The 14,169-nt window shown below is 43.0% G+C and overlaps 1 protein-coding gene across 1 annotated transcript; it reads right to left on the bottom strand.

The window, feature by feature from the left end:
• Positions 1–8,124: 8,124 nt before the first annotated feature.
• lysmd4 (LysM, putative peptidoglycan-binding, domain containing 4) lies at positions 8,125–12,119 on the bottom strand. The gene is made up of 3 exons (XM_028958704.1): positions 12,043–12,119; positions 11,262–11,540; positions 8,125–9,783 (listed from the first exon to the last, which is right to left on the bottom strand). The coding sequence occupies exons 2-3, from the start codon at positions 11,520–11,522 to the stop codon at positions 9,253–9,255; spliced, it is 792 nt and encodes a 263-aa protein (XP_028814537.1). The 5' UTR covers positions 11,523–11,540; positions 12,043–12,119; the 3' UTR covers positions 8,125–9,252.
• Between the last annotated feature and the right edge of the window lie 2,050 nt (positions 12,120–14,169).

The following is a 14,169-nucleotide window of genomic DNA, read 5'->3' as shown; positions in this document are numbered from 1 at the left end:
GTTGCCCAGCCGCTGTGAATACTTTCCGGATGCACTGTACTACAAGAATCTTGATGGGCAGATTTGCTCCCTTGATTTTGTTTTTCACTCCTGTCATCTCTTGTTGCCTCTGCACTCACCCGGGATTCTGACAAAATGAGGCCATACCAAAAATAAATAAATAAATGAATGGTGGCAAAATGAGTCTGTATTCCCTTTATGGGCATTTCTATTCAGACTACGTTTCTCAGGGAGCCACAGCCTTTTCAGGCATAGTTTTGCAGGCAGGCTGTGCCTTGTCCAGAGGTCTAACTCAGACAATTCCAGTAGCTTTCAGCTCGAATTGTTACATCTATGCAGCCATGATTCCAGAAAGGAGATGATGAGGCTCTCAGGTGAAAACAAGGTTCTTACACATTTTTATAAAATAATTTCTGTGACTTTTCCACGAGTTTTCATGACCATATGACCATACGTTAAATAATTTATTTTTTTTCAATTAAACAACAGCTTTTCTTCCTCCAAGTTTGTGCAGATATAGACTAGTTTTAAATGTTGTCAATGTAGAACAACATTTCTCTTGCAGTTTTATGGGAACTATGTACTTCATGTTATATGTGCATGTGTCAATGAGATTTCAATTACTTTTCAATAACTTTATATGTTTATTTCATATTCCAAAACTTTTCAGGACTTGAAAAATTCTCTTTTCTCATATTCTCATATTGAAAAATGTGACAGTTTGTGAGGCATTTCAAGATATTCAGCCCACCTCTCCCCGTATGTGTTATATCATTTTATTTCCCCCTATTTACTTGATCTGCAAAACACATTAAGTGGCCCAAAAAATGATGTTCAGTTCAAATCAGTGCTTCTTTCATACAAATTGTCACAAATCTGTTATGCACAGCTTCTGCAGATTGTAGCAAACTAAACCCCATCACTTCATGTCAGTTAGAAAAAACAGTTGTTTCATTTTCAATTTCAAACAACTTTATTTGTACCCGAGGGCCAGTTTAGAAGGCACAGTGGAGCAGCTTACGTATAACACTTGTTACAACAGACACAACATATGACACACAATAAAATGTTTCCTTGTATTGCACTATGAACACTGATAAATAACTGTACATAACAGGAGCAGTGAGGTGCATCGTTTAAAAAGTGTGTGAGGTGATAATGGTTGTTTTGGGAGGATGTACAGAGTTCAATAGAAGGACAGCTTTAGGAACAAAGGTGACGATCCTCCTCTGTGTCCTGCAGCCGGGGCATCGGAGCTGCCGTCTGGAGGGGAGCCAATCAAAGGCAGAGTTCAAAGGGTGTGAGGTCTCTGATGATCTTGAGTGGCAGCTTGCATGTCTGCTGGTCACAGATGTGTGATGAGGATCTCACAGGCAGTCTAATAATCTTGGAGCACACGCTGACAACGCTCTGTAACCGATTTCTGTTCTGCATACTGGTGGAATGGAGCCAGCAGATGATGGAGGATAATATGAAGGAGTAGTAAAATGTCCGTAAAATGCCTTTTTTGACTCCAAAGGACTTGAGCTTCCTAAGGAGGTATTGATGCTAATGACACATTCTGAGGATCTAATCTGTGTTTGAGGAGAACTTCCGTAGGTGGTAAAAGATGGTTGAATATATGAATAAATATATGGTGAATATATGAATAAATATATGATCATTCTAAATAAAAACACAATTGACTTATAGTTTAATGAATATATACCTATGAATTGCAAATAAATCCCTCTTGAAAGAGGCAGAACATTTCAACTACATACATGCTATCCTACAGGTGTTCCATATACACACATATACATGGGACAGTCCCCCTGGAGACACTCAGGTTTAAGCGTCTTGCTCATGGACTCAATGGTAGTAAGTGGGGTTTGAACATCTGGTCTTCTGGTTCATAGACGAGATCGTTACCCACTAGACTATTACGCCCACCACGCAGGTGTGGAAGTGTCTGAAAGCAATAAGCTATGCAGTTCTGTTGCGCTTCGGTGGCCTGTGCCCATGTCCAAAAGCCCGGGCATGGGTCAGCGTGTTGAGAAGGGAGGGAACGAGTCCCTCTGGGGCCAGAGGGTAACATCACACCTGCCCACCGCCCCACCCTGCCCACCACCCCGGCACCACCATCCACGCACGTCTGTCATGCCAGTCTGCTTCTGTTGCGCTGTGCCAACCCTGTCCTGGTTCATATGCCAACTTCTGGGTTTGTTGGCATGTAATCATATTAAGTTGCTCTGAACCTTTCCTACTAGGCGAAAAAAAAAGGGAGATACTGTAAATGTGAGGAGAAATTTTGAAATAGCATTGACCTACAGGGAAAGTAAAGATGCCACGGCAATGCAGAGGTGGCAAAATTTCACTATGCAGGCAGCACACCAGCACAAACCAGCCATGTTTTTTTTTTCTTTGCCCCCCCCCAAAAAAAACCCAAGGCCTCCCGGTGGAATGCAAAACAGGTGCCGCGCCATTGGTTCTGCCACAGTGGGGGAGGAAGAAAAACACCTGCCCACGCTGGGCTGAGACATGACTGACAGCGCATTACATTCTCAAACCAGCTGCGTCTTCTGCTGATCCTCTGGAAATAAACGCCCTGAGAGAGAGAGAGGGGGAGAGAGAGAGCAGCAGACGGGGCGAGAGAGACATGTGCGCTGCTGAGTAATGTATACCTTTTTATTAAAATTTTATGTGCATCCAAGACCCTTAGACGCTCCGGTGGAGATGCACCGGACTCCGGGCTCCTCCCCTGCAGTTCCAGGCAGCGCCGGTAACTCGGTCGGCCTGCGACAGGAGTCAGGCGTCCACAAAGAAAATGAAACAAGGACGGCTTCTCCACAGGCTCTCCATGTGTGTTTCTGGTGCTCAGACTTCTGGCAGAACATTATACATGCTTCATTTGGCCGGAGATTCAAAGGGAATCTATTTGAATCCTCACCAAAGCCCGGGAGATGAAAATAATTCCGTCTCAGGCACACCCATGTGCCTGATCATACGAGCCACGCTGCAGACGCTCGCTCGCCAGCCATTGTTTTCCAACAGCAGTTTAAGCGACGATGTAAATGATTGCGGTGCAACTGCTGCTATAGACAATTAACAGAAATGAACTTGTTCCCCAGTTTGCATTTTTCTTGGTGAATATTCAATCACTTCATTACATAATTTCTTTTTTAAACCTGCAGATCAGCTCGCACACGGTGTGACACTCGAACTGAGAGGGACAATTAGACTACATAACAATTAGACTACATACATTAGAGATATAATTATTTATAATAAAGAAAAATGCATTTAAAATGCAGCTCATCTGTGTGTATTAATTAGCAGCACTGTCAATCTGTCAATCAATATGAAGCACCATATGATGGTGCTCTGCTCCAATTTAAATAGCCTCCTACGTCTGGCCATTTCAAGGTGACATCAGAAGGGCGCAGTTGTGGGTTCCACAGGTAATGATATTCCTCTCACATCCGCTCAAGAGCACTTCTCACTTTTCTTCCTGCCAAACTATGACACCTCAGCAGGTACCCCGTTGCGTGCTGATCACGAAGACGTCCAAGACAATTGGGTACAATCAGCTGCCGTGATGAACAGAAAGACCTCCAGCAGAATTAGAGGCAATCAGTTGTGCACTCATCATGAAGTCCTCCTAGGGAATTACGCCCAATCAGGTTCTAAACTGAATACGTTCACATACACTGACATCCATCAAATGCAACTCTGACAAAGTCAAATGCACTAAAGGATGTGATTGCATGCTTTAATTAAACAATGGATCAGACCAAAAGGTCCTGATTGAACAGTAACCCTGAAAAAAATGACTAGATTTGATGCACTCAGCATCTCTGGGGGAATGAAGGAATATGTTCAGTTAATATAAAAGCAATGCGAAAGCGCCAGTGGGTTTACAGTAAGTTACATCATCCCTGTTTTTTGAGATGTTTGGGAACATTTTCCTTTTTGTTTCTCTTGCTCGCCGAAATAACATTAAGCAACGGACGAGGAATCTCTGACAAAACACAGCTGCTAATCTGGCAGCAGTACGCACAGTAACAACAGGATAAGAAATAAAATGCGCCGTATCTACGGGAACATGAAAGACAGTTTTTTTTTATTTTTACCATGATGATAAGACATAAAGACAATGGCCACACCCATGAAAATGTCATGCGTTTATAAATGTGTCTGCGAATACATAATTGTAGATCCACATGTTTAACATATATGTATTTTTCGAATTGGTTATAAGTGCAGCAACACATGAGAAATATGCAGCTTGTTTGCGTATCTTAAAGGAAAGAAACTAGCAACACTTTTTTTTGTGTGTAATTACATATCTATTTATGTATGTTAATATGAGAATGCCTTTGACATTGCACTGGCAAACAAGTTTCCTCTGTATGCACAACATTAAAATATCTGTCATCTGATAGTGTTAGATACAATCTAAAAAATGATGTATTTTCACTATGGTGATGAAGCAAATTAAAGGTCATGTCATAGAGGGGGGGTTCCCTCACCGTGGCCTTGCGGATGTCACCCAGACCCAGGCGTCCTCTCAGTGCCTACCGCCTGCACTCCGACCCGCTGCAGGGCAACAATGCTCATATTCACAGCCTGCAGACAGCAAATTGCCTCTCTCATTCCCCGCCACGCCCTGCACTCTCAGCCACCTGCAAAACCAACCCTGCTGGAAATTTCACTACAAATTACCCTGTGTCTGCCGGATCCCCTTGGGAGCCGAGGAAATCAAACCCCTGGCCTCCCAGCCCCCAACCGTACCCAACACACAGAGGCATGTACACACCTTGACAGTAGATACACACATAAACATTGTGTGCACACACACACACAAATATGTACAAATGCAACGCATCTAATAGGTAACAAACACACACAGTAGGTGAGCAGGTCAAAAATACTCAGTCTATATACTCTGTCTATGCTTATGAACAGTATTTCATATATGTGTGTGTGTGTGTGTGTGTATATACACACACACACACACACACACACACACACGTATATGTATGTATACATGTATGTATGTATATGAATACCTATGTATTTGTATACATGTACATGTATGTGCATGTGTGTGTGTGTGTGTGTGTGTGTGTGTGTGTATATTCCATAAGCATAGACAGAGTATATAGACTGAGTGTTTCTGTATGTATTAGAAACAGCAAAGCAAGACATACCAATGGAATAAATAATGAACAGCAACATAGCGTGGCACGACATGCTGGTCTAAGAACAAGCCTGACCCCATGTGGACATTTCAAAACGTTTCACCCAAAACAAAAAAGTGAGAGGAATGTGAGAGTGTGAGTGAGTCGGGGGTGAATCTGCCAGAGAGACGAGTGTTGAAAGCTCCTTGGAAAAAGGATTAGGAGTGTTTACGTGGCCAAGTGGCCTACTGCCAATCGCCAAACCCCTTAAAGCCGCAGAGCCTGTAGTCAGCTGTGAATCTCTTAACTCTTCATGAAGACGCTGCAGATGGGGTCTGCTTTGTTCAGAGGAGACCTAAAAAAAACCCCAAAAAACACCCCTATTCCATCGTACCTTCTCACACACACCTAGTCACACTATAGCACACATAATAACACTGAAATGTTTCAGAACGTTTTAAAAATATTTAAAGGTTTTTAATCTAACTCTGGAATGGGCCAGAATTACCATAATAAAAGTAGAGGTGATTTCAGGAGTCTCTCACACCTCTGTAATTATAGTTATGACCTCCCGTTTGTAAAAAATCGGCAGATAGGAACATTGGATTAACTCTGAGAGTAGCAACAGGGTATGACAGTCATAGGAAATTTGTCTCTTGTCAGCAATAAACAGTTTAGGTAAATGTACATTGGAAGAAGGGTTTTTGTTACTTGCTGCTTAGATAAACAGTATTGGAGCCTAAACTGTTTGCGTAGTGCTGTACGTCCTCCAAAGGGGTAAACACTTCTAAACTATTGACTAAGGTTAACTAAGGTAGTCCTGGCTATCCCAACAGACCTGGATTCAAAAGTGGTCGATCTCGACAACAATTCGGTCACACCAACAGCAGACAAAGCGGGGACGGCGTGTTCCTCCGGCTTGGACCGCTTCTGCTGCACTAGACGGGCCTCCAGTCTGCCTGGGGTCTGGAATGGCGCCCGAGCTCTGGGGCCTGGAGCGCGATCAGAGCAGGCCCTGCTTTTGTGAGCTGCGCTTGAGAGATGGGAGATCTCAGGTTATGAGATCACAGGAGACCTGCGGAGCCTCAGCAGCTGCAGCACAGACTCTCGCCTCTCTCTCTTTGTGTCTGGTTTGGGGTTTTTTTTTTGGCTTGTCCCTAAATTTACATGACAGCATATGAGTAAGACTTGCAAAACTGGGATATTTAATGTCTGAACACATAGTGGTAACATCCCAATGGGGTAATTGACACAGCATTACTATAGTAATATACAGTATACTAACCATCATCGCATGCAATTACGACCATTAAGGTAATGTGAGGTAATATTTATTTTGGGGTGTAGTAATGAAAGGGTGGACTGTGTGTAACTTGGCCTACAAATGAGAACAAAATATTTCCTCATTTTTATCTCGGTTCAGCATTAGTCACAACATAGATGGACAGAGACCTGCATTGAGCTTGCAAGTGAGGACAATGGTGGCCTAGCGAGAAAGGAGGCGGACCGGTAACCAGAAAATTGCAGAGCATCTCCTTTGCATCCTTCCTGTTTCAGGAATAAATGCATTATGTTATAAAAATAAATAAAACATTATGCATAGACATACATAAATAAACCCAACTATACTGTACTTTTTATCAGTGACCTCAGTATGTGACATGAAATGCATTGTGCAGGTTCTCTTAAAAAAATCAAACCGGCGCTGACGACTGAAAGCATGTACTCCACATGGTGGTATTTACCATCGAGGAACCCTGAAAGTTGTGAGATGTAGTCTCCATGCATTTGATTAGTTTTTCCAATAAATTCCTCAGCTGGCCAATCAATATTGGATTGAATTTCATATTAATAGTATTGCTATTATTATTTTAATTACCTGCCTGACTGTATACTGTATGTCTGTATGGGTATTGTTCACTAATGTCATTTGTCATTAAGGCCTAAATATGATCCATATGAACATTTATTTTCAACAGGTACATTTCTGGGATAGGTCGCTATTGGTTTCAATGTAATAATGCTGGAAACAGCTGCCAAATCTAGAGTCTCATAACACAGATATGAACCCCTAGACATTTTTGTGTCTGAAACAGACAGATTTTCTACCATCCACTGCAGGCCTAAATTAGGCATATTATATTATTACTATGAAAACACTTTTTGTTATTAGTATAGGGCAGACACCCATACACCACTGCTGATTCATTAAACTAGAGGTTGAAGGTACATTCCTTCCCAGAAGTGGATGTAAACCATAATGCTCCCAGACAGGCTGGAATTTACAACCCACACAGTCAAACAGGTACTATAAACATTTAATGATAAGAGTTTCCTATAGTAGCTATGACGTTGCACTGTTCAAACAGGAACTTTAAGCAATCAGTAAATAATCATGGAGAGTCCTGACAAAACCCAAAAAATTTAACCCATCACCCTTGGTGAGCAGTGGGGAGCAGTATGTGGGGACGGTGCTCTGCTCAGTGGCACCATGGCGGATCGGGATTCGAACCGGAAACCTTCTGATTACGGAACCACTTCCTTAGCCGCTAGGCCACCGCTGGCCCAAACTGTGTTCTTTAAACACTCACCCTAAGTGACCAGTTGGCAGCCATGACAGGCGCCCAGGGAGCAGTGTGTGGGGACGGTGCTTTGCTCAGTGGTACCTTGGTGGATTGGGATTAGAATCGGCAACCCTCTGAATACGGGGCTGTTCCCTTAACCACTAGGCCACCACTGCCCCTGCACCCTCGATGGGACAGGGGCCAACAGGAGCAAACAGGAGCCAGTGGTCTGTTTCATTTATGCTTTCTGACTATTGCATAAGTCATGTTTTCAAAGTCATATTTTTGATAAATGTTTCAGTAATAAACATACCTAATACATAATGTCAAATCCATAATATAGTCAGTAGAGCTTTGCATTAAAACAGTGTTTCTCACAGCAGCCCAACAAAAAATAATGTCAGTGATGTTACGTTTTTATTGTAAAACCTTCTCCACCAGGAAGCCTCATTACAATCTGAACTTTATACTGAAATTACATATATTATACTAATACTGAACTTTAACCTTAATTCACATGAAGCTGTAATAAATAAATGTGACTTTAGTAAGATGTGAATGACCATAAAATCTGATGGCTTGGGGATGTCAGCAAGATGTAACTTATTTTGTAACATGCTTGAAATAATCAAGAAAACTTGGGTTTAGATGGTGAATGTATCAACCTCTCCTCCATGTAATAACACACAATGTTTTGCAGTAAAAAAAAAAACAGTTTTTAACTTTAATACACTTGTTGCTAGATAACACATCAAAAATACCAACCAAGTCATACAACCCTGTTTCTAGAACAGCCCATCGGAATTCCTGTTCAACCTGAAAGACACTTCAAAAAGTGAATATGGGGTACAGTGCGGAAGGGGATCTCAACAACCGAAATACACGTATCTAAACATAACATAACCCTACCTCACCATTATATAATTACACTATTTTAACGTGCAAAACCAGTTTAACTCAAACGGGGAACATTTTATCACGTTTTGTGTAACTCGTTTTGAATTTGTCCCTTGGGCAGTTTCAAGAGCACATAAGAACGGATCTTAACCCGATCACCTAGTGCAGGTTTGGTGCATGTTCACTTGAGAAACAGGGTGGAGTTAGGCATTAATCGTAATGTGACAACAGCACAGCATGTACCCCTATAACACTTATTTCAGTTTAAAAATCTTACATGAATACGTGTCATTCCACGTAAGACAGCTGATGCCGCGAGAGGGCGAGGGGACATGCCACAGGTGATGAAATTCATTTAACACGGTCTACATTACACCAGAACAGTGAATACTGCTGGTTTGGAGACAGGTTTGTGATGAACGGACCGTACTGTTGCCCAAATATCAGAACCGGAGCACTGGCTCAAAAATAGCAGTGCTGACATCATAAATACAAAAGTGCTGATGGTGCCTTATGTGCCGAAGGTCAGAGCACCACCTGTTTTTATGTCTGAAGTCCTATGCATGTAATGGCAAAATATTTCAGGCTTAAGACCAAGATTTGTGCCATTGTTTAATTGTCAAATAAAACTATGTCTCTGGTCTGTTGCTAACTGTGCTTAAGCTTGTAGTAGAGCTGTTTGAGGTAGAGACCGAGCCATTTAATCCGCCGTCGTCCATGCCAGTCCCTCGCGCATCTTGCGTTTTGAAATAAACTACATAGAAAATGGGCAAGACGATGCCGATCAGGAGCATAGCTATTACAGCGTTCCACCAGTGTATGCCCCAGTCAGCGCCGTAGCTGCGCAGACTCTGACCGCTGTGGCCCCGCCCTCTCGGCCCACTGTAGTCGACTGAGCGCGGCCCATCTTGAGAGTCTGTGTTTTGGATGAGCCTCTCGATGTCATTGTCCACTTCTTTGAGGAAGTCTCTGTACTGCTGTGCCTGACGTCGGCCTGATGAGTCTTCTTCAGGCTGGAGCTGATGTGACGAGCCAGGTTCTTTCAGTTCAGTGCTGGTCTCCGTGAGGAGGCTGTGCTTCTTAACAGGGATTTTGATGGACTTCAGTGCATACATGTCTTGTTCCTGGATCAAGTTGTTCACCCGCTTTATATCAGCTACCTATTCAAAACAAAAATAAAAATTATTCAGAAGTCTTGAATAATTAATTATTATTATTAATTAATAAGAAATTATAATAACAAAAAAAACAATCACTGAAATGTATTGTGATCTTGTATCATAAACATTTTTGTAGTTGAAAATTATGCATCATAAATGCCGTATATGGCTGCCACCTCGGCAGGCCACCCCCACCAGAGCTGTTAATCGGTTGGTTCAATTAGAGTGAGATCTGGTCATGGTGATCTGGTTTGTGGCTCTCGGTGCTTCCTCTTTTATGGAAATCGAGTAAAAAAAGGCTTGTTGAGTGTTAAAAATCAAGATATAGATCAACCACTGATCTATATCTTTAGCTTCCCTGTCCAGTTATTTCATGGGGTCAGTGTTGGAATGTAAATCTAAACAGCCTAAGGACATCGGACCAAAACACCCCCGGTCCAATTCATCCGGTGAATTTTCTCCATGTACCACGGGCCACTACATTTACTATTCAACCTCCAGTGTTACACTGCAGTTAATACGAACAAAACGAATCCCCTCATTTAACAACCTGATGGACGTAACATAAAATCTCATATACAGTACAGGCCAAAAGTTCGGACACACCTTCTCATTCAACAGGTTTTCTTTATTTTCATGAGCATTTACATTGGTAGATTCTCACTGAAGGTATCAAAACTATGAATGAACACATGTGGAGTTATGTACTTAACAAAAAGTGGCGACCTGACCTCCACAGTCACCGGACCTGAACCCAATCCAGATGGTTTGGGGTGAGCTGGACCACAGAGTGAAGGCAAAGGGACCAACAAGTACTAAACACCTCTGGTAACTCCTTCAAGACTGTTGGAAAAGCATTTCAGGTGACGACCTCTTGAAGTGCTAAACACTTCGAGAGAATGTTCAAGAGAATGCCAAGAGTGTGCAAAGCAGTAATCAGAGCAAAGGGTGGCTATTTTGAAGAAACTTCACCTTTTTGACATTTACATTTACATTATTTATGAAACGCCCTTATCCAGAGTGACTTACAATCAGTAGTTACAGGGACAGTCCCCCCCTGGAGCAACTCAGGGTTAATTGTCTTGCTCAGGGACACAATGGTAGTAAGTGGGATTTGGACCTGGGTCTTCTGGTTCAAAGGCGAGTGTGTTACCCACTAGGCTACTACCACCCTGGAGTTAAGTACATAACTTAATTTATTCTCTTCAGTGGGAATCTACCAAAATAAATGGTCATGAAAATAAAGAAAACACATAGAATGAGAAGGTGTGTCCATACTTTTGGCCTGTACTGTAAGTCTTTATTTGTATTGAGTTTTGTGTCCATGGGACAGCGTCATGGGAGGTGACAACCTGAGGCACATTTTATCATATATATTTTAACAAACTATGGTAAAATCACCTCTTATTTATACTGTCAACTATTTAGTGATGCAGCTCACCCTCCCACCAGGACAGAATATGTCACCGTTCGGATACCTTGCAGCCGTACTGAAGTGCAAGTTTACTGAGATTGTCCCCGTGGGCGACGTCCCTCTCCAGCAGCAGCAGCTCTCCGAGACGCTCCCGCTCGGTCTCTCTGCCACGCACCCTCAGCTCCACAGCGGTGGAGTCGTCATCTTCCGAGGAGCCTCCCGAGTCAGCCGGCCTGCCTCGGAACACGTACACCTGCCCGTCGGCACTGGCGTGAACGTCCACCGGGGCCTGGAAGGCCTGCGGGACGGGATCCACGCGCCGCATCACCGCAACGCCCGAACCCTGCAGGTGGCACAGACTTTATTACTCCCAATTTCCTTTTTAAAGGTAACCCAATACGGTTTTGTAATGCGACCAAAAAACAGTCGCATTTTTCATGATTGTTACTGACAGTTAAAGGTTGCTGGTAAACATAAAACCAAAAATGAACACAACCAGCAAAGATCCTCAGCTAAAGAAAAATTGCCTTAAAAACCACACTGTCACTGAGAAGAAACCGAAAGTTGAAGCAGAGAATGCAGAATGAGTTCAGGGTGCTTCCAACTTGTGGAAGTTCAGCTGCAGGACATTGGATGACCTTTGCCCCCTTACAAACACGCATAGCAGGGACGGATATGAACTATGGAAAATGTGTCAGAGAGAGGAAAAACGGAGTTTTGTCCTACTTCGCAAGCACACGGTGTGGTCGCACACCAAACTTACCGCAACCGTGTGACATATGAGAAACGAGTAAACAACGCATTTATTACACAGGAATTGTCCTATAAAAGAGAAAACAACTCACCTCCGGGGAAGCGCACAGCTACATACTGGCGTTGAAGGTACCCGCCGCTCGGCGCAACCTACGTCGCTCGCTCTCACAGCGCGTCGCGGTGATTGACGTGCGTCCTGACCAATGCGGTTCCGCTTCGCCAACGTACAAAACAGACGCGCTTTCCCACATTAAACATGGATGTTCGGAGTTTACCTGGTCGGTGAAAATGGCAGAAATAACATGTACACGAAGGTGTTTCGGTTGACACAAGAGTTTTCCCGGTTATGGAGTGGCGAGGTCCGGGCGCCTGGGTCGTCACGTTCGGTTGACCCGCAGAGCCCGGCGCGCTACGTGTCAATGTCACCCCTTTAAAGGCAGGGTTATAAATACACGTGTTACATGTAACACAGTTACGTAGTCACAGATACAGACGCTGGAATAAAGTAGAATACATTTACATTTACAGCATTTATCAGACGTTACAGGGACAGTCCCCCCTGGAGACACTCAGGTTTAAGTGTCTTGCTCAGGGACACGATGGTAGTAAGTGGGATTTGAACCGGGGTCTTCTGGTTCATAGGCAAGTGTGTTACCCACTAGGCTACTACCCCCCTTTTTTATCCTTATATTACTTGAGTCACTTTATACATTAGATTAATTATTCTTATTATAGGACATTTCTGCCTTTACAGCATTTATAAGACATATTGAACAGTGTTCATTATTTGCTGAATATATGTATTCTATGTGCTAGCAGACCAAAAAGATAAAACATGCCATTATATGAAAGAATGAAGATGGATCAAGTGGCACTTAAATATAATAAATAAGTCCAAGCACAAGTGAATCTGATTACACGAACTAAATTGCATTAGAAGAATTGGACAAAATGTGACTTATGCAAAAAGGATGTGAAAGAAAAATGATAGTTTTGTTATTGTTAGCTGACAGTATTCACAGCAATTGAAAGATTATTTACATTATATTCATTTATCAGATGCTTTTGACGAGGGCTCCTTTCAATCAGTAGTTACAGGGACAGTCCACCTGGAGACCTGGAGGCGGTCTTGTGGCTCCCATGCATTTACTGAGTATAAAACAGTACATTTTAAGTTAACATTAATTAATTAACTTCCAAGCACAGCTTCATATCATCTCAGAGAGAATCAGAATCACGTTTCTTCATTTGGTGCAAGATTCAATGTGAGCCACCACAACCAGTGACTGTAGCAACAGTCTCCTCCTCTAGATGGAGCCCTTTACCTTCAACTGCAGGGAAGGGTCGACTTGTTGAAGGTTACCCTTTGCCCGTGCTACCTTTTCTAATTTCTTGGCATCTAACGTCCATTTCATCATCAAAGGAAGGCTTCCCTGAAGCCCTGTGTGGAATCATTTCAGGGTCCATCGTAACTGTCTGCTCTGCTGAGACACAGATTACTCTGCGTTGGCCCAGACAGGAGGGGGCAGACTGAGCATGTGCTTCCAGATAGCTGAGGGCTTTGTTAGTCGCTCCTCCTGTTGATCTGAGGGGCGAGGATGTGAGATGCCCTGATCCATCCAGAGACGGACGCTGGTGTCGAGTGCTCAGGGACGGTTGCCGGTTCACCCGTTCTGGCTGCCTTGTGCGCAGCGTGCCAGGTCATGCTGACATCTGGCCTCCGTCTCTGAAGACGTGTGTTGGGAGAATCAGCTGTCTGTCTGGGGTCACATTGTGTTTTGGAGTGTGATATCCAGTGGTCAGGTTGAAAGGTTTTTTTAAAAAAAAAGATCATTAACAAGGACTGTTAGAGAATATTTGTTTATTTTTCTCACAAAGCAATTTCACGGCCTCCCTCATCTTCTGGATAATCGCTTTTAACATATTGTTTTAAATTAGAGATGTTGCTTTGGCATGTATGTTTTAGTAGACCAGGCCTATCTGACTATATTGTATTGTGCTGACAGTGCTGCTAAGAGACTAGTGGGCACTCAATGCATAGAAAGTAGGCAGGCAGAGGTCATCAGTGTCAACCAGTGTCTAAGACTGTTTGTATAGATTCAATGAGGCAGAAGTGAGTGGCTTACTGGGGAAGAAGAGCTGAGGTTAAGCTAAACCGACGATCCTTTCCTGATTACTGTGCATAATTTGTATGATATATATATGTGTGTGTGTGTGTG

This window comes from Denticeps clupeoides, chromosome 17 (genome assembly GCF_900700375.1).
Source record: "Denticeps clupeoides chromosome 17, fDenClu1.1, whole genome shotgun sequence".
Classification (NCBI taxonomy): domain Eukaryota; kingdom Metazoa; phylum Chordata; class Actinopteri; order Clupeiformes; family Denticipitidae; genus Denticeps; species Denticeps clupeoides.
The sequence above is the reverse complement of the archived record's forward strand: the minus strand, read 5'-3'. Positions and strand labels throughout refer to the sequence as shown.